Source organism: Toxorhynchites rutilus, chromosome 1 (genome assembly GCF_029784135.1).
Source record: "Toxorhynchites rutilus septentrionalis strain SRP chromosome 1, ASM2978413v1, whole genome shotgun sequence".
Taxonomy (NCBI): domain Eukaryota; kingdom Metazoa; phylum Arthropoda; class Insecta; order Diptera; family Culicidae; genus Toxorhynchites; species Toxorhynchites rutilus.
The window spans coordinates 161,189,516-161,212,271 of NC_073744.1; the positions used below are offsets into that span (position 1 = coordinate 161,189,516).

General features: G+C 40.7%; 2 protein-coding genes across 3 annotated transcripts in view; both read right to left on the reverse strand.

Moving 5' to 3' along the window:
• Positions 1-1,688: 1,688 nt before the first annotated feature.
• Positions 1,689-4,340, reverse strand: LOC129761551 (uncharacterized). Its single transcript, XM_055759274.1, has one exon. It carries the CDS (start codon positions 4,338-4,340, stop codon positions 1,689-1,691), a length of 2,652 nt encoding a protein of 883 aa, XP_055615249.1.
• Positions 4,341-10,797: 6,457 nt separating this feature from the next.
• LOC129763510 (mite allergen Der f 3-like) overlaps positions 10,798-22,756 on the reverse strand; it is a 38,584-nt gene continuing 26,625 nt past the window's right edge. Inside the window, exons 1-3 of one of the 2 annotated variants that reach the window (XM_055762652.1) lie at positions 21,910-22,292; positions 11,286-11,903; positions 10,798-11,231 (exon numbers count right to left, since the gene is read on the reverse strand). In XM_055762652.1, coding sequence (XP_055618627.1) covers positions 10,906-11,231; positions 11,286-11,903; positions 21,910-22,024 — 1,059 coding nt within the window. In that variant the 5' untranslated portion in view covers positions 22,025-22,292 and the 3' untranslated portion in view covers positions 10,798-10,905. Of the gene's footprint in view, positions 11,232-11,285; positions 11,904-21,909; positions 22,293-22,756 lie in introns of those variants that run through there. The other variant, XM_055762654.1, reaches the window with a different exon arrangement.

Below are 22,756 nucleotides of genomic sequence, written 5' to 3' on the forward strand. Positions count from 1 at the left end.
GGTTTTTATGAATTGTAAATTACACAGTAGTAATTTTTAGGCGTAAGAGTATTCCTTCTGTCCCTTCCATTGTTTGGCAGACTGGGCAGCGGAGACAGTTGATATGACCGGTGTTATTAATTGCACGAAAGCCTGATGTTTTTTTTTCTTGTTGCAAGCAGAGCTTCCCCAATAGCAGAGTTTGCATGATGATTGTTGCAGAAAGACATAGAAAGGTTTCCATTGGACGTAAAAAGCGATAACAAATATCAAAAGGAGAAGCCGAATTTTTTCAATCAATTCACACTCATGTTAGCAGTATCTGAAATAATCTTAAAAAGCAAGGGTTGATTTTTCACCCCCAATGATAAACGTTATTATTCCAACAAATTTCCTTTGATTGTTCTGTAAATTTAAATCCAAACGTTTCAACTTTTATTATTATATCTTTATATTTGAGTTTCTTGGATCGATAAATTTTATTTTTCATTAGAGAACGAAAGCATAGATTTGATAACGGGTGACACCCAAGCCACCCGCCCCGGGTGTCACCCAGTCATGCTACGCTACTAGTCCTCTGACTAACCTCAGTTGAACATAACTTTGCCGAGCTCTTGTAGTGTAACAAGCGGCTCAGAAAATCTTTGGAAAATCTTTTTTGGAATGTATGGTTCGGAAAAAAGTAAAGGTGGGTCGTTCTAAAATATACATTAGGGTGGCAATGGATGTATGGAAAAAAAAATCATCATCGAATTTCAAAAACCGACCATGTACAATTTGTTTATTGGCCCCAAGAAGTGACCTGTGCAAAGATTGATGCAAAGATTCCTTATGCTTTTTTCAAAAATTATCCAGTTTATCTGGGTTCACTTTGAAACCGAGGCGTCGGAGGCTTTCGGAAATTTTGTTTTATTTCAAGATACTTGTAGAAACACATTTTTTCCGACCAATGCATACATGTATATTAGGGTGGCAGCGAAAATGGTCATGTCAAATTTCAAAAACCGACCATGTACGTTTTGTTTATTGGCCCAAAAATGACCTGTGCAAAGTTTCAGCTCAATCGGATATGATTTAGGGGTGCCTCAAAGCGCTCAAAGTTTTGATTTTTTGATCCTCGAAAATCTTCCAAGGGGGGAGTAAAGGAAATTTGGAAAATCGAATTTTTTTTCGATGCCAAATGACTTAAAAATGCATGAAATGTCGAGATATGGTGTCATCTCGAAGAAAAAAAAAAGATTTTCGAAATTTTCTTTACCAAGGGGCCCTTGGAAGATTTTCGATTTTGAGCGCTTTGAGGCACCTGTTCGGAAAATCGGTTTAGTAAAACGTAGTTTTTGTAGCAGCACGTTTAATCCAGCTCAAACTAAAAATTCATCGTAGGTAATTACATTTTATCAAAGAAATATATAATTATTTGACTTACAGAACTAGTTTTTTATCTATCTTGCACTGCAAACCGCGTGTGCAATCCCCGATGTAAATGTTGGAGTCCTATATCGAACAAATTCAGTAATATATTTATATATATATTTAATATAAATATCTGCGGCTTACCGCTTTTATAAATTTATGTTTTCAAAACACTAATTAAAGTACTGAATATTTTTTTAAATAGAAAATTCACGGTTCAAGTTTCAGAGTAATCAATTATCAGACTAAGCGTTCTACGAATATACTTTTTATGTCGCTTTGTCTTAACGTAGCTGTCAGTTTTTATATTGTTCGGGTTTTTTGACATTTTCGGGTGTCAATTTTAAATTTGTGCCCAGCGGTTTCAACAAATCCCCGACCCGTAAACCTTGTCCGGAACCTTCATTTGGGCAAGATTTACCAACCGACATAATTTCGATTCGAGCCAACCGGCTCACTGGTCGCCGAAATATCCCATTCGCAGTGCGCACCTTGGCTTGTCGTATGCGACCGTCACGACCTTCAACTACTTCCTGTATTTCTCCCCGTATCCACCCATTACGGTTAGAGTCGTCAACGATGAAAACTAAATCTCCAGGAGCTAAAGGGGTAGTCTCCTCCATCCATTTGGTCCGCGCGTTTAACGACGGCAGATATTCCTTCAGCCAACGCTTCCACAGCTCATCCGAAACCAGTTGCGAGCGAAAATACGCATTGCGCAATGCTTCTGCTTCGCTAGTTGGTGCGATCACTGGATCTTGGAGCCCTGACGAAGTACCACGTAAAAAATGATTCGGTGTTATGGCTTGACATTCCACGGAGTCCTGAGGAAGATAGATGAGCGGTCTGGCATTGACGATTTCTTCAGTCTCAGCGATAACTGTTAGCAGTATCTCGTCGTTAAGGCGATGTCTTTCATGCAGCGTCTTCATTACCTCTTTAACTGTGCGCACCATGCGCTCCCATACGCCCCCCATATGGGGTGCGGAGGGCGGATTGAAGCACCATCGCGTTCTTGCGTTGGTGAACACATTGGCACATGCAGTATCGATAAGTTGGATCTGATTCTGCAGCTCATTATTTGCAGCCTTAAAGTTAGTTCCATTATCAGAAAAGATAACTATTGGAGGTCCTCGTCGCACAACAAATCGTCTAATGGCCATTATACACGATTCGGTATTCAAGCGGTGAGCCACTTCGAGGTGAACTGCACGCACATTCAAGCAGGTAAATAGGGCAATCCACCGTTTTTCGATCCTACGATAACCCACAGTGACCTCAAAAGGACCGAAATAGTCCACCCCCACGTAACTGAACGGCCTAACATATGGGGTTAGACGTTCTATTGGCAACGGAGCCATTCTTGGCACATGTGGACGAGAATTGCGCACTTTACACCATGGGCAACTTTTTGCGACATTTGCCACCAATGCTCTTAGCTTTGAAATCGAAAACCGCTGACGAACTTCGTTGAATACCGTTTCTTTATTTGCGTGTCCATATCGCTGATGGTAAAACTCGACGATTCGATATGTGATGATGTGATCCCTCGGCAATATAATGGGAAACCTGGTATCAAAGGGAACAAATTCCGCCATGCTGGTTCGACCATCCACGCGCAAAACATCATGCTCATCGAGAAACGGACACAGTTTTTTCAGCTTACTTGACTTTTCAATCGGTATCCACTGTTCACGGGCTAATTGACGATTTTTCAACAGGGTACTTATTTCATCTCCATAAAAATCTCGTTGTGCTTGCCTCCAGAGCACTTGTTCGGCAATCTCATACTCTTCTTGTTTTAGGGGTACGATGATCGAACAAACTGAACGCCGTACAAGTTTTGACATCTCTGGAACGTACAATACTTCGATAGGTTTTCGTTGAATTCGCAGGCGACAGTTTGAAATGAATCGGATCACGCAGCAAACCGAACGTAATAAAATGTTCCATTTGGATATTCTGGAAGCGTCGATCCACAGGATATTATCCACCTTTGTGTGGAACATGTTGAGAACTCTGAGCTCTGAAACGAGACTTGGCGGAGGGCGGTTGTAAGATGGCCATTCTTCCTCCGAGTGTTGGAGGAAATCCGGACCACAGAACCAGGGACCATCGGGCTCTAGTGAAGCATGATTGCTCCATTTAGTTAGGATGTCTGCAATATTTAATTTGCTGCGTACATAACGCCACTCGTTTATACTTGTTTCCTGCAGAATTTCGCCGACTCGATACGCGACAAACGGTTTAAATTTTCGCGGGTCTGCGGCTATCCAATGCAGCACTGTTGATGAGTCAGTCCATAGAACACGTTTCGTAGGTTTGATGTTGTGATTTGATAATACTGAATTCAACAGTTGTACTCCTAATGTTGCAGCTAGCAACTCCATTCTTGGAATGGAAAATGGCTTCAACGGACCAACTTTCGTCTTCGCAGCCACCAGCGAACATCGAGAATTTCCTTGGTGAGTTATTCGGAAATATACAGCGCACCCGTAGTAATCCTGACTCGCATCCATAAACACGTGGGCTTCCAGCGTACTGTATGCGCTTGATGGGGCATTTCGCAGATAACACCGGGGTATGAGCACTTGGTTGATGACGGGAAATACATTTCGCAAACGAGACCATTTTTCGTAGCACTCATCGTTCACCTTCTCATCCCAATCGCAGCCAGAGCGCCAGGTATGTTGAAGAAGACCTTTCCCGTGAACGGTAAATGGTGCGAGCAAACCTAATGGGTCAAAAAGACTCATTATGCAGCTGAGTATGATCCGTTTAGTAGGACGATCGTTGGTTGACATATAATGCATCAGGTCTGCGCGCATCGTCGTGGAGAAAGTGAACACGTCGTCGGAGGGCAGCCAAATAATTCCTAAAACACGCTCACTAGGACCCTCTTTGCCGTTATTCAACGACACCTTGCTTCCTGAAGTTGATTCACCCATTGCTTCAAGGAAACCTGTCGAGTTTGAGACCCAATTGCGTATCTCTAAACCAGCTTGGCTATGAATGTAACGCACTTGTTTCGCTCGTTCAATAGTTCGCAAGTTCCTCCGGGGTTACTTTATGTGCATATTTTTTTACTTGGTACTCCTTTATTTTCTGTTTCACTTTATCGTACATTTCCGGATTCTTCAGAAGTCGCCGCTCGAGTCCCTGTAACCGCTTGATTGCCATCGGGTAACTGTCTGGTAATTTAACGTCGTCTGTTCGCCAAAGGAGACCGGTTTCGAACCGATCACCGATTTTAATCGTCGTAGCCTCCAAGAGTTCTCGTGCTCTGCGGTCCTCAGCAGATTCCGGAAGCTTACTTACAATGGTTCGAGGCTCTTGACTCAGATAATACTCCCACATCATTTGGTGAAGATCCTCGTTAGTATATCCACTGTGGAAACCGAGAAAACCAGTTGTCGAAACAGTATCTCTAGGGCCATATATCGTCCATCCTAAGCAAGAGCGAACTGCAATGGGTTCATTGGCATTACCAACCCTGGATTCCAATGGAGCAAGCAAGAAGGCGTTGTTGAGTCCGATCAGGATTTTCGGTTCCTCTCCAGTATGGTCGGCTGCATACAGACCCTCCAAATGTGGATAATGTTTGGACAACTCCTTGAAGTTAACTCGCTGCTTCGGTAGATGTAACTTTTTCACCGTATGTGCTTCTTTCACATCTAATCGATCTCCTGCATCGGAAGCAACTTTGAATGACACACACTCAGATGAAGCTTCCCGTCGAACAATATTGCCCGTCCACTGGAGAGTCAACGGCTGATACGCTCCTCGTACTCCCAGCTCGCGAACGATGCTCTCTTCAACGAGTGTCATTGACGAGCCTTCATCGAGGTAAGCAAACGTAGTGATAGATTTTCGCTCACCAAGCAATGTGATAGGAACGATTCTGAAAATAACGGGTAGCTTCCCATCGAGATGCGTGTGTAGATGACCTGCATTAACTGTGGCCAGAGTCGTAGCTCGTTGTACCACCGGAACGGGAGTCGTATCTTTATGTACCAATGGGTGATGATTTAAGCGACAATTACCAACATTGCACGTAATCTTGAAACGGCACCATCCTGTGTGCTCATTGAGGCAACGTTCACACAGCTTCCAGCGCTCCATCAGCTTAACCCGCTCAGCAAGATTCAATCGGCGAAATTCTTCACAGTTTCGTATACGGTGACCCGAAGCTTTACAGATGCGACATGGACTTAGTGGAAATAAATTCGTTGACGGTCCACTGTGAACATGAATAAATCCTTTATCCTTCGGTTTCGGTTTTTCAAATTTAGTGGAGAAGTGTGAATCGACGTTCAGTGTAACTTCGCTGGCTTCGGACACGATGGACGACGCAAAATCAGAAAATGTGCGGAGATTTACGTTTGCAGCATTGCGTTTATGATGAACCCATTCTCGCTTCGTGGACGCTGGAAGTTTATCGACCAGTTCTTGAATCAGAACCGGATTCACAAGATGGTCGTGCAACTCTGCTGCTTCCAGATGATCGCATAGCTCTTGTACCGCCATCCCGAATGGTATGAAGGTTTCTAGTCGATCAGCTCTTGGTGCATCTGTTCTTCGGACCTTGGATAGCAGAGTATGGATAAGCTGTTCCGGCCGACCGTATAACATACGCAAGGTCTCAATCACTTGAGGAACAGCTTTTGGAAGTAGAAGCCGACTACGTACCGAATCCAAAGCTGGTCCTCTTAAACATTCTTGGAGACGTACAAGGTTTTCTACCTCTGAGAAGCCGCACGCATCCGTAGAGTTGACATAACTGCTGTAGAAAAGCGGCCACTCTTCAACCCGACCTGTGAACACGGGAAGTTTTTTCGTTAAAACTTGGCGAGCAGCACGTTGAGCCTTGTTTGGCCCCGACCCATACGAAGTTAGTGTTCTTGTCGTCTGCGTTGGAATTGCGGGCGGTACTGGATTGAGCTCTTCGAATTCCTCCTCGTCGTTGTCTGCATCCCTCGTAGACGATGAACCGTCCTCACTTGGAACGTCTTGCTGTTCTGCCTGCGTTGTTCGCGTGAGTACTGGAATTTTTGATAATTTCGGGTTACGTTTTGGTGTTTCCTGTAACTCAGGAACAGGTTGCGGATTGCTATTACTGGGTTCCGTCGTTTTATTTTCCGACTCAGAAGATCGCAGATCGCCTTTGAGTTTTGAGAATTCTTCGCGTAAGAGTTGTTGTAGACGTTGAAACTCAGCCTCTTCTTCCAACTGTTTCTGATACATCAGACGTTCGTGATGCAACTGTTTCTGTTTCAGCTCCCTTTGCTGATACAGTCTCTTCTGCATTAACTTCGCCTCCAGCTCGATCCGCTTCTCCTGAATTATTCTCTCTTCTGATAGTTGTTCTTCTTTCAACTTCATTTCATTCTCCAACCGTTTTAGCTTATCTCGTAGACGGTTCCCGGAATGTTCGAAACCACATTCGACTATGTTTTCGCCTACCGTTTCTAATGTGTTCGTTGCCACTTCGTTCTGACCGATAAATTCTGCTCGCTCCGAGTTGTCTTGGTTATCAGATGGAACCGGAAATTCCAGATTAGAATCTCTCTCGATGGGAGGCACTGCGCCTTTAGAGGTTTGATATTTACAAGGCTTTGAGGGCGCGGGAGCGTTCTGCTTATTCCCCCTTTTTGCTTGTTTATCCTTCTTGACAGCACACTTAGGACACTCGAAAGATCGATTTTCCACTCCCGGAGATTCTCCTACACATTCCATGTGATACCAGGCTTCGCATGCGTCGCAAGCCACCATTGGACGATTATCGGTTTTATTGCACTTCTCGCAAGCTTGATCCTCCATCTCAAAAGTAAGGTTAGAAATAGTTCTTTTGAGAAATTGTTCGGAAAATCGGTTTAGTAAAACGTAGTTTTTGTAGCAGCACGTTTAATCCAGCTCAAACTAAAAATTCATCGTAGGTAATTACATTTTATCAAAGAAATATATAATTATTTGACTTACAGAACTAGTTTTTTATCTATCTTGCACTGCAAACCGCGTGTGCAATCCCCGATGTAAATGTTGGAGTCCTATATCGAACAAATTCAGTAATATATTTATATATATTTTTAATATAAATATCTGCGGCTTACCGCTTTTATAAATTTATGTTTTCAAAACACTAATTAAAGTACTGAATATTTTTTTAAATAGAAAATTCACGGTTCAAGTTTCAGAGTAATCAATTATCAGACTAAGCGTTCTACGAATATACTTTTTATGTCGCTTTGTCTTAACGTAGCTGTCAGTTTTTATATTGTTCGGGTTTTTTGACATTTTCGGGTGTCAATTTTAAATTTGTGCCCAGCGGTTTCAACAGCACCCCTAAATCATGAGCTGGAACTTTGCACAGGTCATTTTTTGGGCCAATAAACAAAATGTACATGGTTGGTTTTTGAAATTTGACATGACCATTTTCGCTGCCACCCTAATATACATGTATGCATCGGTTTTTTTTTTTTCAAAGTGAACTCAGATAAACTGGTTATTTTTTGAAAAAAGTATAAGGAATCTGAAAATATTCGTTCATCAAATTATCGTGGAAGAGCGTTCATATTTTTTTTCGCAAAAAATCCTCTACTAAAGGGTGTGTCACATCAAATTGCATCACGGAAAAAACGCTGTAGAAATTCGCCCAGTAGACCGATCCTTTTGAAAATTTTAGACAGTAAAATAAAAACTATTAAACAACTTTTGGCATTTTCTTTTTATTCATACTTCGAGCCCAAGCCCGTATGCTCGCACCTTCCTCTTTACCCCGTCCATAAGGTTCTGTACAACGTCAGGTTGTAGTTTTTTTTGAACAGAAATCCATTTTCTCTTGAAGTCCGCCTCCGATTTGACAACTTTTGGGTTCTTCTGGAGGGCCTGCTTCATAATCGCCCAATATTTCTCTATTGGGCGAAGCTCCGGCGCGTTGGGCGGGTTCATTTCCTTCGGCACGAAGGTGACCCCGTTGGCTTCGTACCACTCCAACACGTCCTTTGAATAGTGGCACGAAGCGAGATCCGGTCAGAAGATGGTCGGGCCCTCGTGCTGCTTCAATAGTGGTAGTAAGCGCTTCTGTAGGCACTCCTTAAGGTAAACCTGCCCGTTTACCGTGCCGGTCATCACGAAGGGGGCGCTCCGCTTTCCGCAAGAGCAGATCGCTTGCCACACCATGTACTTTTTGGCAAACTTGGATAGTTTCTGCTTGCGAATCTCCTCCGGAACGCTGAATTTGTCCTCTGCGGAGAAGAACAACAGGCCAGGCAGCTGACGAAAGTCCGCTTTGACGTAGGTTTCGTCGTCCATTACCAGGCAATGCGGCTTCGTCAGCATTTCGGTGTACAACTTCCGGACTCGCGTCTTCCCCACCATGTTTTGCCTTTCGTCGCGGTTATGAGCCTTCTGAACCTTGTATGTACGCAGGCCCTCCCGCTGCTTGGTCCGTTGGATGAATGAACTTGACAAATTCAGCTTATTGGCGACATCCCGGACCGAACTTCTCGGATCACGTCTAAACTGCTTAACTACGCGCTTGTGATCTTTTTCACTGACGGAGCATCCATTTTTGCCATTCTTCACCTTCCGGTCGATGGTTAGGTTCTCGAAGTATCGTTTTAGTACTCTGCTGACCGTGGATTGGACGATTCCCAGCATCTTACCGATGTCCCGATGTGACAACTCCGGATTCTCGAAATGAGTGCACAGGATTAATTCACGACGCTCTTTTTCGTTCGACGACATTTTTCCAAATTTACGAAAAATTGACAGTGCAGCATGGCCAACGTGATCTATACACTCTTATCTGATTATAAGCGAAAGCTGAAGATATAATTCCTAAAAATTAAATTTCTACAGCGTTTTTTCCGTGATGCAATTTGATGTGACACACCCTTTACACCTTGGAGGGAACCGTAACCAGTCTATTATGAAGAAAAAGCTCCACTTTTCATAGATGATATTGAGCCTTTTTTGGAACATTCTAATGGTTACGCCAATCTGATCAACGAACCAAATCACCAACTCGATTGAATCGTAGCAAAGAAAGTTAAATAATCTTGACAAGCCACCACTGTTCATGATTCAGAATAATTGCGATGGAAATCCCAAATTGTACGATTGCATGGCGTATGGCTGCCAGCTCCATATGAGGAAACAAATTCTAACACCACACATTGCCCTCAATTAATAGCAAACATCAATGAGAGTTCCGAAACAGCCAGAACTTCTATTCAACTGGAATAATGACTGTGAACTCTTCAACTGAGTTCTTCTTATATGTTCCACAGAGATAACGAGCGGCGAAAAGAAATCAAACAAGATCTTATCGTAGCGTTTCGCATCCAACCGTACGAAGTGTGTTGTCATCGCCAGGGTACCCATCCTGCACGTCACCGTGGACGATACCAATGATAGCAGGAGCCAGGCTCGTTGGGTCATCTTCTTTTGTTTGGTTTTCTTTCAACCGGGGACAGTGATGGAAGCGCTGTTCAATGGTCATATAAGGGCGGTGTATGTTTTCGTTCAAAGCTAAGCAACATACTTTGTGAACACATCCGTTTCTTGATTTTAATTCACACATCACATCAACGTGCGTACGATGAAAACTTTGTTCCGAGACTGATCAGCATGAACTCCATGATGTAGAGCATAAATACTACAAAATCAGCGAGAGAGATGCGTAAGAGGACAGACAAGATTAGCACACCCCGTACCTGGAATTCAACAAATCGCAAAGAATGATTAACTACCGTACGGATGACTAGAATGTATGAGTTAACCATATGTTCTTTTGCACAGCGATTGATAATCTGCTTTCGTGTGCTTGTCTGGAACAAAATCTGGAAGAAAATCCGAGGAAGTACTTGAGTGTTTTTGTGCCTTAGAGTAGGGATTTCCGAAAAATCATCAAATTTCAACGAATTTGTGCCGGAAACAATGGTTAATGATGGCGTCAAAGTACAACACATCGCAAGCCGGATGGAACGGAAGAATTTTCCAACTGTGAGAGCTGTGTTCTTCGATTGACAACTGAAGTTGGAATTCGTTCCAGTGCGATTGCTATAGTTGCCACCAACACAATCGTTTTCGGTTTTTTTGTTGTCGTTCTGCGAAAAATGCTGCATAGTATAATTTGTAGGTTTGACAGCCCTTGGTGTAGTCTGACGTCCCTACGGATATGTCCCCGACATTACCCTCCCGTCTTTTTAGCTCTCAAAAGAAAATGTAAAGAGTATTTTAGTTGGGAAATGTTTGTAATTTTTTAATATTTGTGTAGGCACTTTCTACTAGGAAATAATCACTGGAACTTAAAAAAGACTCGATCTTACGTAGCAAAATATGAAGAAATATGGAAAAATTGTGGAATGACCTATAAGGAACATGCAAACATACTCGGAAGGATATTGATGAACCGATTGCCTAACTTTTATTGATCTCCGCATAAAAGTATATGACGGAATTATATTCTCATTTCAAAAACATTCTCATTTCAAAAACACACTTATTTGCTCACTTTTGCCAAACTTGTTCGATAATCCAGTCCAAATAGTTTGACACTCGAGTGTAGATTCCCGCGAAGGATTCACTCCCGCAGCCAACCCCAAACGATACGATTCCAGCTAGGTGGTATTTGCCACCGTGATTAACCACCAGGGGTCCCCCGGAATCTCCCGAGCAAGTATCCGTAGCTGTGTCGCTGGCGTCTTTGCCCCCAAGAGCACACATTTGATTTGCTGTAAGTGTAATCTTGGTTTCAGCAGCATCGAATCTGGATTGGCAGGCGCTTCGCAGAATTGGGTTTACAGCACCCTTGAGGAGTAAGTTGGAGGATTCATCTGTAAGAAGAATCTATTATATGAGAAACAATTTTTCACTACACAATTACCTACCCGTGTTGTCTATTCCCCAACCCATCACGGTCATATTGGTCGTTGTCGGTAAGTCGATTAAATCCGTGTGCAAACAAACGGGTTGAATGTGCGAGTTCATCCTTATTGGAGTTTTGAGCTCGATTAATGCAATATCGTTTTGTCTGGTTTCGCGGCTGTATCTGTCATGACGAAGAACGCGGGCTATTTCATACCGATCGGCACCTGAATCTGTCGCATCATTTGTTCCCAACAGTACCGCTTTCGGTGCTCCCTCTTTGAAGCAATGTGCTGCGGTTAGCAGAAAACGTTCCGAAATTATCGAGGCGCCACATCGAGTCCGCTCATTTTCGTACCTTAAAAGACCCACGAAGGGAAACTCGCCCACCTGAGCTTCCACAGCATTACCGACCACGTGAAAGGCGAATTTGACATCGATACCACGTACACTCTCGCAAGCTTGCTGAACAACCCGCGTGTATGCCACATAGGTCATGTTCGATGGCTGCGCGCAGCAGATAACGGGTTCATTGCCTTCGAATTCGCAGTGTCGCTCCCTATTCCGGACACTCTGTCGGCACTGGGCGGACTTGCGGCATACACCGGTCTCGTTGTTTTTCAGCGGACATGGATCACCCTCTGGAAATATAGGTAATAGTTACACGGTATAGTGTAAGTTCAAAAACTAGCCTATTTATGGTATACATGGTTATGGTTATCCGAAAAATCATGTTAATGTTTTCCACTGCGAAGCCTTTTTCTAATCAAAAATTTATTGCAACCACAGGTGAACGCTGTGAATACAAGTTGAAGAATTGAATGGGTGCCACAAGCTACATGATTAGAAAGGAGCCCCAGTAACTACACCCACTGGAATAGAAGGTGTGCATTTCAGTGACCAAGTACGGTCAAGTTATCGTCAAAGTAATCTGCCGGCACAATCAGTGTCGATATGATGATCGATGGTACAAAACAGCCAGCAATCGCGAAGAATGTTCACTACATGCCTGAGATGCAGTGGAAGCTGTTTTTTGCGGGGCTCTGGCAACCCTATTCCATCCAATGCAAATTGAACGTAGGCAGCATAAAACAGGGCTCGCGCTTAGGGGGCTCACGTATTGTTTAATGTTTGGGGTCATATATGTTAATATTTGATTACGTTGGATAGTTTCCTTTGGCAAGCGGTGTTTGGATACCCATCCGGAAGCTTTCTTGATTTCTTGACGCAATTAAAATCACAGCTGAAGAATCGCGCGGAGCACTTCATTATTAATTTTAGGTTATGATTTCTATGCTCATGATTTTCTATGTTGGCTACTAAAAGGCGGCCATCTTAGCAATCCCTTGGTTTTTTGTGCATCAAATCGAAGATTGATTTCAGAAAGCGATATGACGGTGACGATTGCTGCTGGAGAAGCGATCATCGAAAAGGTGGTGCCATGACGACGAAAAACGACGATAGATGCTGTCGAAGATACGGTCACCCAGGAAAGAACAATATAAAGAACCGATGGAAACACGAGATGATCGAAATAGCAGTGAAGATTCGTGATTGTAAGGTATGCTAAAAGAGTGTCCTACATCAAATTGCACCACGGAAAAACGCTGTAGAAAATTATTCATTAAGTATTTTCTCTTTAAAGTTTGGGTAGAAATAGTTTTGAGTGTATTTTTTACACTGTATTTTTATCGCTGTCAGTTTTTTCGAAAATTGGAAAAAAAAGCGTCGCCCGAAAAGCAACGTCGCGAATTGATTTTGCGCAACCACATGGAAAATCCTCAACTCTCTCATCGGGACATCGGAAAACAACTCGGAATCGTGCAGTTAACGGTGTGTCGTGTGATTAAACGTTATTACGAAACTCTGAACATCGAACGGAAGGAGAAATGCGGTCAGAATGGATGTTCTATTAGTGATCAGGAGCACAAGCGTGTCGTGAAAGCTTTAAAGCGGACTCGCAATGCTCTGGTCAGGGATGTGACTAAAAAGTTGAATCTTTGCAAGTCTTCCGTTCAGAGAGCCAAGGACCGGGAGGGACTGCATACGTACAAAGTGCAGAAGGTTCCAAATCGTGACGAACGGCAAAGTACGTGGTCACGGACCCGAAAACTGTACATCCAAATGCTGAGGAAGCCTCATTGTCTCATCATGGACGATGAGACTCACGTCAAGGCCGACTTCTGGCAGCTTCCGGAACTACCGTTTTCCATTGCCCAGCACAACTTTGATATTCCGGAGGAAGTAAGGAAGCAGAAACTTTCAGAGTTTTCCAGGAAATACATGATTTGGCAAGCGATCTGCGCATGTGTTTACAGAAGTGTCTACTTCTTCTGTTGCAGTAACGCGAGGGCTATACGATCCTCTGGCCCGAGCTAGTTCCGTGCCACTATTCAAAGAATGTCCTGGAGTGGTCCGAAGCCAACGGGGACATTTTCGTACCCAAGAACATGAACTCCAACAACGCACCGGAACTAAGGACAATCGGAAAATACTGGGCTATTATGAAGCAGGCACTACGGAAGCCTCCCAAGGCGGTCAAATCTAAGAAACACATGAAGAAAAAGTGGTATTGCAGAGTGAATCTGTGCTTACTGTTGCCTACATTCTGAGTCAAAACCCGCTCTAGAAGAGAGAAGAATTTCGTCTGCATCATGGTGTGGCAAAGAAGTAGATGTGTATGAAATGCGTGTGTTTGGTGCAACAGCATTCACTTGGGTTCCACAGGAAAACCTTAGTAAATACGGTTAATGAATACAGGATTTGGGACCTTATGAAGAAAACCATAATAACTCCCCGAGATCGAATCAAAATGTCCTACGAATCAGACGAAGAGGAGAAACCCGGTGTGGAGATGAACAAAGTGCCGGTACTGCATATATCATGTGAAGAGATTGATCCCGAAGAAGAAGTAACCGGCGCGCTCCCACCAGTATGACTAAAACGTCAAATCCCTCCTATTGCCAGTGTACCCTGACATTTTGCGGTTCACTGACATTTTGTCAATTACTATTGTTTACAACTCGGTCCGGTTATATAGTCGAATAGTGGCTAACTTCAAACTCCATGTTAAATGTGAACACCTCCATGTGAAACCGGAATATGAAAATCGCTCATGCAGTTAGAAATAAAGCAGCGCATTTTTCTTCATTTTTACTATCTCCGTGATTTCAACGATTTCAATCCTCGCAAATGATATGTTGGTAAACAAATGACGCCATATTGATTTTGATTTTGGGTAGCCTATATTCAATTAATGTCTAATCCCTGGCTCCCACCGCAACTAAAAGTTGACAACTGTCCTGAAGATGGGGTCGATGAGGCATAGATTATGAGGTGAGGTACGCGTCCGTAGCTAATATCATCACGCTTATAGCGGTGGCGAATAAGAAAGTGTATCAGATCGAATTGTTTTTCTTAACGGCTTGCTGAAGTAGAAAATATATATGAGACAACCTCGAGAGTGCGAGTCCGGCTTTCAAGAATCAAAAATTGCAAATCGCCAAATATTCTAAAAATCTTATCTGGACATGTTTGTTCTTGACCTACAATCATTCGCAGGAAGGTAATAATTGGAAACTGAGCGCAACCGAAAAAGAGATTTGCACGGAAAGGTCGAAAACCTTCCAAAAGGGGGTTTCCACGGTACGTCCCAGGATTATTAAGAAAAAAGTTATTCATGGAACTAGTGTACCGAGTACAGCCGATTCTTTGAACTATCCTGCATCTTAGATCTAAATTGGAAAAAATCGCATCATTGCAGCACATCATTGACACAATTTCTGAGGAAAATGATAAAATCCCTATGGAAACGATTAAATTAAACAAACTATTTGGTTCTCAGTTCTATTGGATACAATATTTTGATAATTATAATTTATACTATATCAACCAAATATAACTATTCACAGAATGTATTATGCGAAAAACATGAGTTACAAGCGTGGAAAAATAATTTAAATTTATTTGAAATCAGCCGGATACCAAAAATCGGCTTTCTCGGTTGTTCGGAGAAAATGTAAATGATTAGTCTCAGGTTTCAGTGCTTGTCATGGTGGCATCATGAACATTGCTGCCTATCAGAGGGCTGTGCTCTAAATGAGTGAACGATGTTTTCTTTAGAGGCGAATGAACTGAAAAGTTTAAGCCCTCTTAAAGCCAAAAAATAAGAAGAAGAAGATGTTTTCTTCTCAAAATGCATAGTAGGCTTTGGTTTTCATTGAAAATACATTTTGGCCAGTAAGAAAAAAGAGTGCACTTCATGTTTTTCAAATATCAAAAGTGAAAGATTAATTTTAGAGTAATAAAAAAGGTGATTAAGGATTATTCTTCAAGGAAAACTGTATTCTGTGATAGCATAGCATAGCAGAAATAAAGTTTCGCTGTGTTGAGTGTGTTGAGGTGAACACTTTTAGAATGCCCAAGAAAAGGCAATGTTCTGAAGAAAGCCTAAATTATGAATGGATCAATATGATGACAGTAAACTCAAGCAATGAGAGATGCAAATTCCACTTGAAAGTTCGATTTTTTTCATTCAAAAATGGTGTTTTCTCAAACCGGACAAACCATGATCATTTTTTGGACAAAGCATGATCAGAGGTGGACAAACCATGATCATAATTTCTCTGTGAGGAAAATCGTTGAAAATCATTAAATTTTGAATAATTTCAACGCCTTATGCTAGTATTAGCATCTAGGGACTTGGGGCTTTCCAACAAACCTAAATTCGTATCGATTACATGTGATTTTGAAGGAGAATAATCGTCTTGCATTCACTAGTTGCGTGAAAATACACTAAATCGGACAAACCAAGATCATTTACCCTATTTAGTTTATTAAATCGTCATGAAAAAGCGTCCGTTTTTTTGGAAAATAACTCTACTACACTTTAGAGAGAACCACACGCAGTCTGAAGATATCTCTGCAAAATTTGAGAAACTTCAGAATATTCTTGGTTTGTTTCATTGCTTGTTAGTTTATAAGATTGAATGAGACAAATAACTTTTTATGGAACTTTTATTATTGGCCGGTCCTGAAGCATCTTCAAAATGCATATGGGATATGCTACTCTTCCGATCTTGTAACCGGCTCTGAGAGAGAGATCGACAGGTTTATAGAATCGTGGGCTGGTTTACAGTAGCCTAGAATTTTTAAATACCACATAACACAGAATGACTTCAAGGAATTCCGCTTTGCATAATGAGCAGACGTCCGAAACAGTATGCGAGATGATATTTGCATCATTGTACATAAAAGGTTCCCGTTTCACCTGTGCATACAATGCTTTGATTTTATTTGCATGCACGTAAACTATAATTCATATCAAAAAAGACTGCGAGTGAAAGAACTTTATTTCCTTAGTTTGACAGTTGAACCATGACGAACTGGCAGCGTATTCGTGATTTGTCCCACGCGCAAATGTTGCGAGAAGACATTTCAATCGCAGTTGGAGTGTCCCGATGGACCATGGAGAGGGTTTTAGATCGATAAATTGAGGACAACTATCCGAGAAGGTGGCTGGCCACAGGCCGTCCGAGGTCAGCTCGGATTCGCTGCCAACAAAAGGAAGATTCGAGCGAATCCAGTGCGTTCAAAGAATACGAGATCAGCGACTCTACGGCACGGTAGATCGTGAAGGAAAATTGCGGGGCGGAGTCGAGGGTACGCAGGAAAAACAATCTCACATGATTACCAACCGCATCCGGAAGCTACGAAGCGAGCGATGTAAGAAAATCTTGAACATCCTTAAGCGGACAAATGCGGTAATCCTGTTCACCAACAAGAGCATTTTACCGTCAAGCCCGTATTAAATTCCAGAACCGATCGCTATACTAGTACGCACCGTGTTTCTGACCAAGCATTCTGCTAGCGTTATGGTATTTGGATTGGTGGCTTCTGATGGCAAAAAAATAACTTGTTGTTCATTCCAGAAGGCGATAAAGTAAACAAGGAGGTATACCCCGGGATTTGGAGTAAATACGTTTTTCCGTGGATCAAAAAGCAGTAGGTCATGTAGAAGTTATTCTTATTCGACCTTTGGGTCTAAACCCACTAGCGAGAAAAAAGTCGTAAACAAAGACTATCATAAAACCTTTGTATTAGTGATCGATGAGATAAAACACAGTCATACTTTCATTAGTCAACAGTCAACTCAAGCAGTAGTGCTTTCATTTCCTCCCCCGAAAACCGAAATCTTAAAGTGGCGACAAGGATTGATGAAAATAGTGAGAAAATAAATTGATGTGTTCTTTTTAGTTTGACAACAGTCAACGTGATCATGTTTTACATTTCCTCCCCGAAATCCGAAATTTTAAAGTGGCGACAAGGATTAAAGAAAGTTATAGAGAAAGTGAAGTGCAGTTATGTAATAAAAAGAAAGTGGTTGTTATAGAGGTACGTGGCTAAATTGTGCTGCCGTATTGTTTGCGGTACAAGTCAGATCTTCTAAGTGGTGCGGACTCAATCTACTTCATTTTCAAGCAAATTCATGCATGTTTTCAAGCGATTTCTTGCAATAAATTCTCAGACCACCAGAGATGCCAGATTTACAAATGTGTTTGTAAATTTACAGACATTTCTGTAAAACATTTCTATTTTTCTATTTTTGTTTTAGATTTTTTGGATATAACAATATTTTTATATATCAATAGTTTGGAACTCATACACATAAGTACTTTTGCCCTGACATCATTGCAGACGAAAGAGAGCATACGGTTATACACAATCAATGAAAAATTGCATTCTATGCAGTTAAGGAAAAATCTTGAACGAAAATTGTCTCTGATAATTATTTTCTGTTCTAGATAAGATTGTTTTGCTGAAATGCAAGGAGATTTATTGAAAATAGTTAAGTTAGGGTCAGGACTATGTCTTCTAAGTATTTGAACAACATCGAATAAAAATTTTCATTCTATTTTCAACAATTTACATTCGCTTTCGGGTCTGCTTATGACGAAATATGGGTTACTGTTCGATATTGTTACCACAGACATGGTTCATGGCCGTGTGGTGATCTAAAACTTGTATAGCCTTGCATGGCGGATGGTATACACTGCATTTTCTTATAAATTTCATCAACGACAAGACCGCAAGCCTTGGTGGATGTCCAATATATCAACGAAGAAATAATGAATTTTATAAAAAATTAACAACGCGTATGTATGTGTATGTATGTATATGTAGATCGTTGAAATATTTAAACACACTTACAACACATAAGTTATTAAGTGGTCCGAAAAATCAATTTTTTCCACTTTTTCCCAAAAATGACAAACGAAAATCAATAACTTTTGAATCACTGAACCGATTTAGATGAGCGACATATAAAATTGAAACTAATGACCTAGCCTTTTATTAAAAAATATTCAACTTGCGAAAAGAATAATTATATTTTAGTATTTATTGATTTTAGTCGTTTTTTATTTTTTATGACTTTGGCGCTATATTTTTGAATATTTTTTCTTGAAAGCTGAGGGTTTTTTACATAACATATCTCTATATCAGAGATGCTATTTTTTCGTTTTTTAGATATGATTTTTCAAAGTTAACCGGTGGTTCAAAAAATCATTTTCCCCCTTTGTCCAAAAATAACTTTCTGCAAAAAATCATAACATTTGATTAATTTGAATACACCGATTTAGATTATCGATATATTAAATTGAAGCCAATAAGCCAAGCCAATAATATCACACTTGCGGGAAGATTGGATTCTTGTAGCATAGGTCTAGTTTAGTCACATATGAATATGTTAAATGTTAAATTTACAAAATTATAACTTAAAAACGATGATTATAGCATATTTGATATCGAGATATGTTAGGTAAATAATCCTCAGCTTTCCATAAAAAATATAAAAAAATATAGCGCTCCTATCTTTAACCGAGAAAACTATGAAAAACTAACTCAATCAATAATTACAAAAGCAAAAATTCAATTTTTTCGCAAAGGAATATTTTTTCAAAGAAAAATTACTCGTAAGCTTCAATTTAATATACCGATGATATGAATCGGTCCAATAGTTCAAAAGTTATGACTTTTTGTAGTGGGAAAAATGGGGAAAATTGTTTTTCGAACCATCGATTAGTATTGAAAAATCATATTTCAAAAACGAAAAAATAGCATATCTGATATCAAGATATTTTATGAAAAAAATTCTAAGCTTTCAAGAAAAAATATAAAAAAATATGGTGCCCCCTAGTCCAAAACCATGAAAACATTAAAAAACGACTACAATCAATAATTACGAAAATAGGATCCATATTATCTGCAAGTTCAATATTTCTCAATTAAAACTCATTGGCTTCAATTTGATGTGTCGATCATCTAAATCGGTTAAGTGGTTCGAAAGTTATAAATTTTTGAAAAAAGTCATTTTGGGAAAAAGTGGAAAAAATGATTGTTTGGATCACCCTAAAATGGAAATGGGCACCCCAATGAAAAATAAAAAAAAATACGAGTCTAATGTTTTGCGATAAAGAACATAATTACAACCTTTGACGAAGATCTGAGAACCACTATATTGGTTTGGGGCGATGTACAAAGTATTAATGAATATGTGAAAATTAACGTTAAAAGACATTTCTATAGATCTGCAAACTTTTACAGACTTTTCCCCATTTTTAACAGACATTCACATGTTTTTACAAAAAAAATTCAAAATCATCTGGCATCTCTTCCTTCCACTTTTCATCGAATATTTTCAAATCACAGGAGTAAACATTTACGTGACTCTGACTTCGTTTGTTTTTATTTCGTTCGGAAAAACGTTATGTCAAAGAGAGGGGACCTTAAAAATGCGTTTCTCAGTGAAAGGCTTAGATGCTCTTTCAGAGATGCAATGGTTAATTGAACAATTGACGGAAAAATATAGTTCGTTCATTTTATAATTTTAATTATTTTTGCCCTTGACAACAATACCTCTATTATAGTGTTGATTATCATAAGAAAAATAACACTCCTGATCGTTGGATCTCTTTTGACATTTCAATTGGATCTTTTTTGACAGCCGTTTTGATTCAGTCCGCACTACCTAGGTGCCAATTAGTTTGGACAAACGTAGCCATCTTTCTTTTCGTTACACAAATTTTCGCGTCAACGGGCATTGTGCTGAAGCTTTTTTTATACATTTCTGGAAGGCTCATTGTTCGTCTCTCAAACCAAATCTGGCCAAACTTCACCGGATGTTTCTACAGGCACTCTCCCCTATACATTTTCGTGTCCATTGTCTTGTTTGTGACGAAAACTTGGTCACATCTTGGCTTCCGATCGTGTCCTCTGATCCATCAGAACAAAACTTACACGTTCACGAAAACGTTTCAGTACATTATACACTGTAGATTTAACCGATTTCGTGATTTGAGTACCTGACCACCTCGGATTTATAATGTGGGTGTCCAAAATCAAATTTCTTGCACAAATTTTTCGAAACGAAACGTATCAACGTGAATTTTTTACCGTCGAAAGTTACAGGTTTTCCAAACAATTTGCTGTCAAACATTTGAGATATGCCTGCTTTTATACCGCTGGTATAAAATGAACTGGAATTCTGGATTCTAACTAAATCAAATCCTGAAGGTTAAAAGATAAAATGACCGCTCGCACATTTATTCTTCAGCACAAGTTTTTAAGCCATTCTGCATAGCATGTAATGCAAAAAGGCAAAATTAATGAGAAGGTCCTGGTTATGGGCTATGGGTTTCAGACATGAGACTAGAATCTGCTTATTCAAAATGCCCAATAAATAGGTAGATTGTTTTTATGGGGTTTACAATGCTCTAATTAATATTCGGGAACCTATACGCAGGTCACCAAGTGACTTTGGTGAACCTGATAGATTGAGATGGAACTCTCAGTACCTATTCCGAAAATATGTTTTACACATTGAAAATGTTAACGTTATATCGAAGTTCTCCTGTATCGGCACAGTGGTAACTTTTGTTGGAATATTCCAATGTGTTGTACCAATTTGATCGTAAACTTTTGTTTCCATCAACTCATCCAACTCTTAACTTTCCATGCAAATCGAATGAATCGAGGCTAAGAGAATTGAAAATTCTTGCAGATCCACCACCGTGTTCGTGAAAATTGAATGCGGGGGAATCCCAAATTGTATGATCGTCTGACTGTCGCCGCCACATAAGGAAACTTCTTTCAACACTTTCTTAACCCTCCTATACTCGCGCATATGGTCTGACAGACCGAGAATTAATGAGATGGCTGAGTTAAATGACTATTAAAACTGAATGAAGTTGAAGAAAAAAATGTTTTCTGGTTTTTTTTCATTCTATTATATCTTTTTCTTCAAATAAATACCAATAACGCTTAAAAATACACAATAGCAATATTACAGAGATCCGCACAGTCTGTGAGTATACGAGTTACGATTTTGTGCGCGAGTACAGGAGGGTTAACATGGATTGAGAATCTCTCGCTTACTGCACGATTATTCATTTGATCACATTCATCATATTTCATTCGGCCTCAAAAATATCAATAAGCAGAATGCTAAAACCGCCGAAACCTCTATTCATTCAACCAGCATATCAACCTTGCACACTTGAACTGAGTTCTTCTGAATCGTGCCGAAGAGATAACGAGCATTTGAGACAAACAAAATTAGCGGCGAGAAGAATTCAAACCGGGTCTTACCGTAGCGTTCCACGTCCAACCGTTCGAAGTTCGTCGTCATCGCCAGGGTACTCATCCTGCACATCACCGTGAATGTCACCAATAATGATAGCAGCAGCCAGACTCGTTGGGTCATCTTCTTTGCGTAAGTGTGTGTGTGTGTGTGTGTGTGTGTGTGATCGCGAGATTTGCTGAAATTGCAAATGTTTTGTTTACTTTCCTCCCAACAGGCGGCAGTGATGAAAGCGCTTCTCGATAGTGATTATCATCCGATAAGGGCGGTTTTTGTTTTCGTTTGAAATCAAGCCAAATACTTGATCAACACATCCATCTCTTGATTTTCAATTCACAGATCATATCAACGTGCGGTCGATGAAAAACTTGTTCTAAGACTGATCGTCACTGTGGGATCGTCGGGCGCTCCACGCTTTCGAACACAAATACGAAAAACCCAGCCAAAGCGCGAGAGAGAAGGATTTGCGTGAGAGGCAGACAAGATTAGCACATCGCGCATCCCAAGTGCGATGAATAGCATCCGAAGAGGAATGATTAACTATCGTATCGTATCGGGTGATTAGAATGTTTGGGTGAAACCACCATGCGGAAATCGGGTTTTTTTTCGCAGAGTGATTAATCAACTGCTCTCATGTGCTTGTTCGGAACAACATCTGGAAGACAGTTTCAAAAACTCAGCGGTTCTCCTTCTCTTTCGATTATGAGCTATTTGTCGGCATGTGGAGAATAGGGAGCCCCTCGAAGAATAAAGCGAACTTACTCTGTAGCCGTCACTATTTTGAGCGTCCATCATACGCGTAATGTCGAAAAGAAATTCAGAAAGCCACTTTATACTATGCGACCGGCCAGAGCG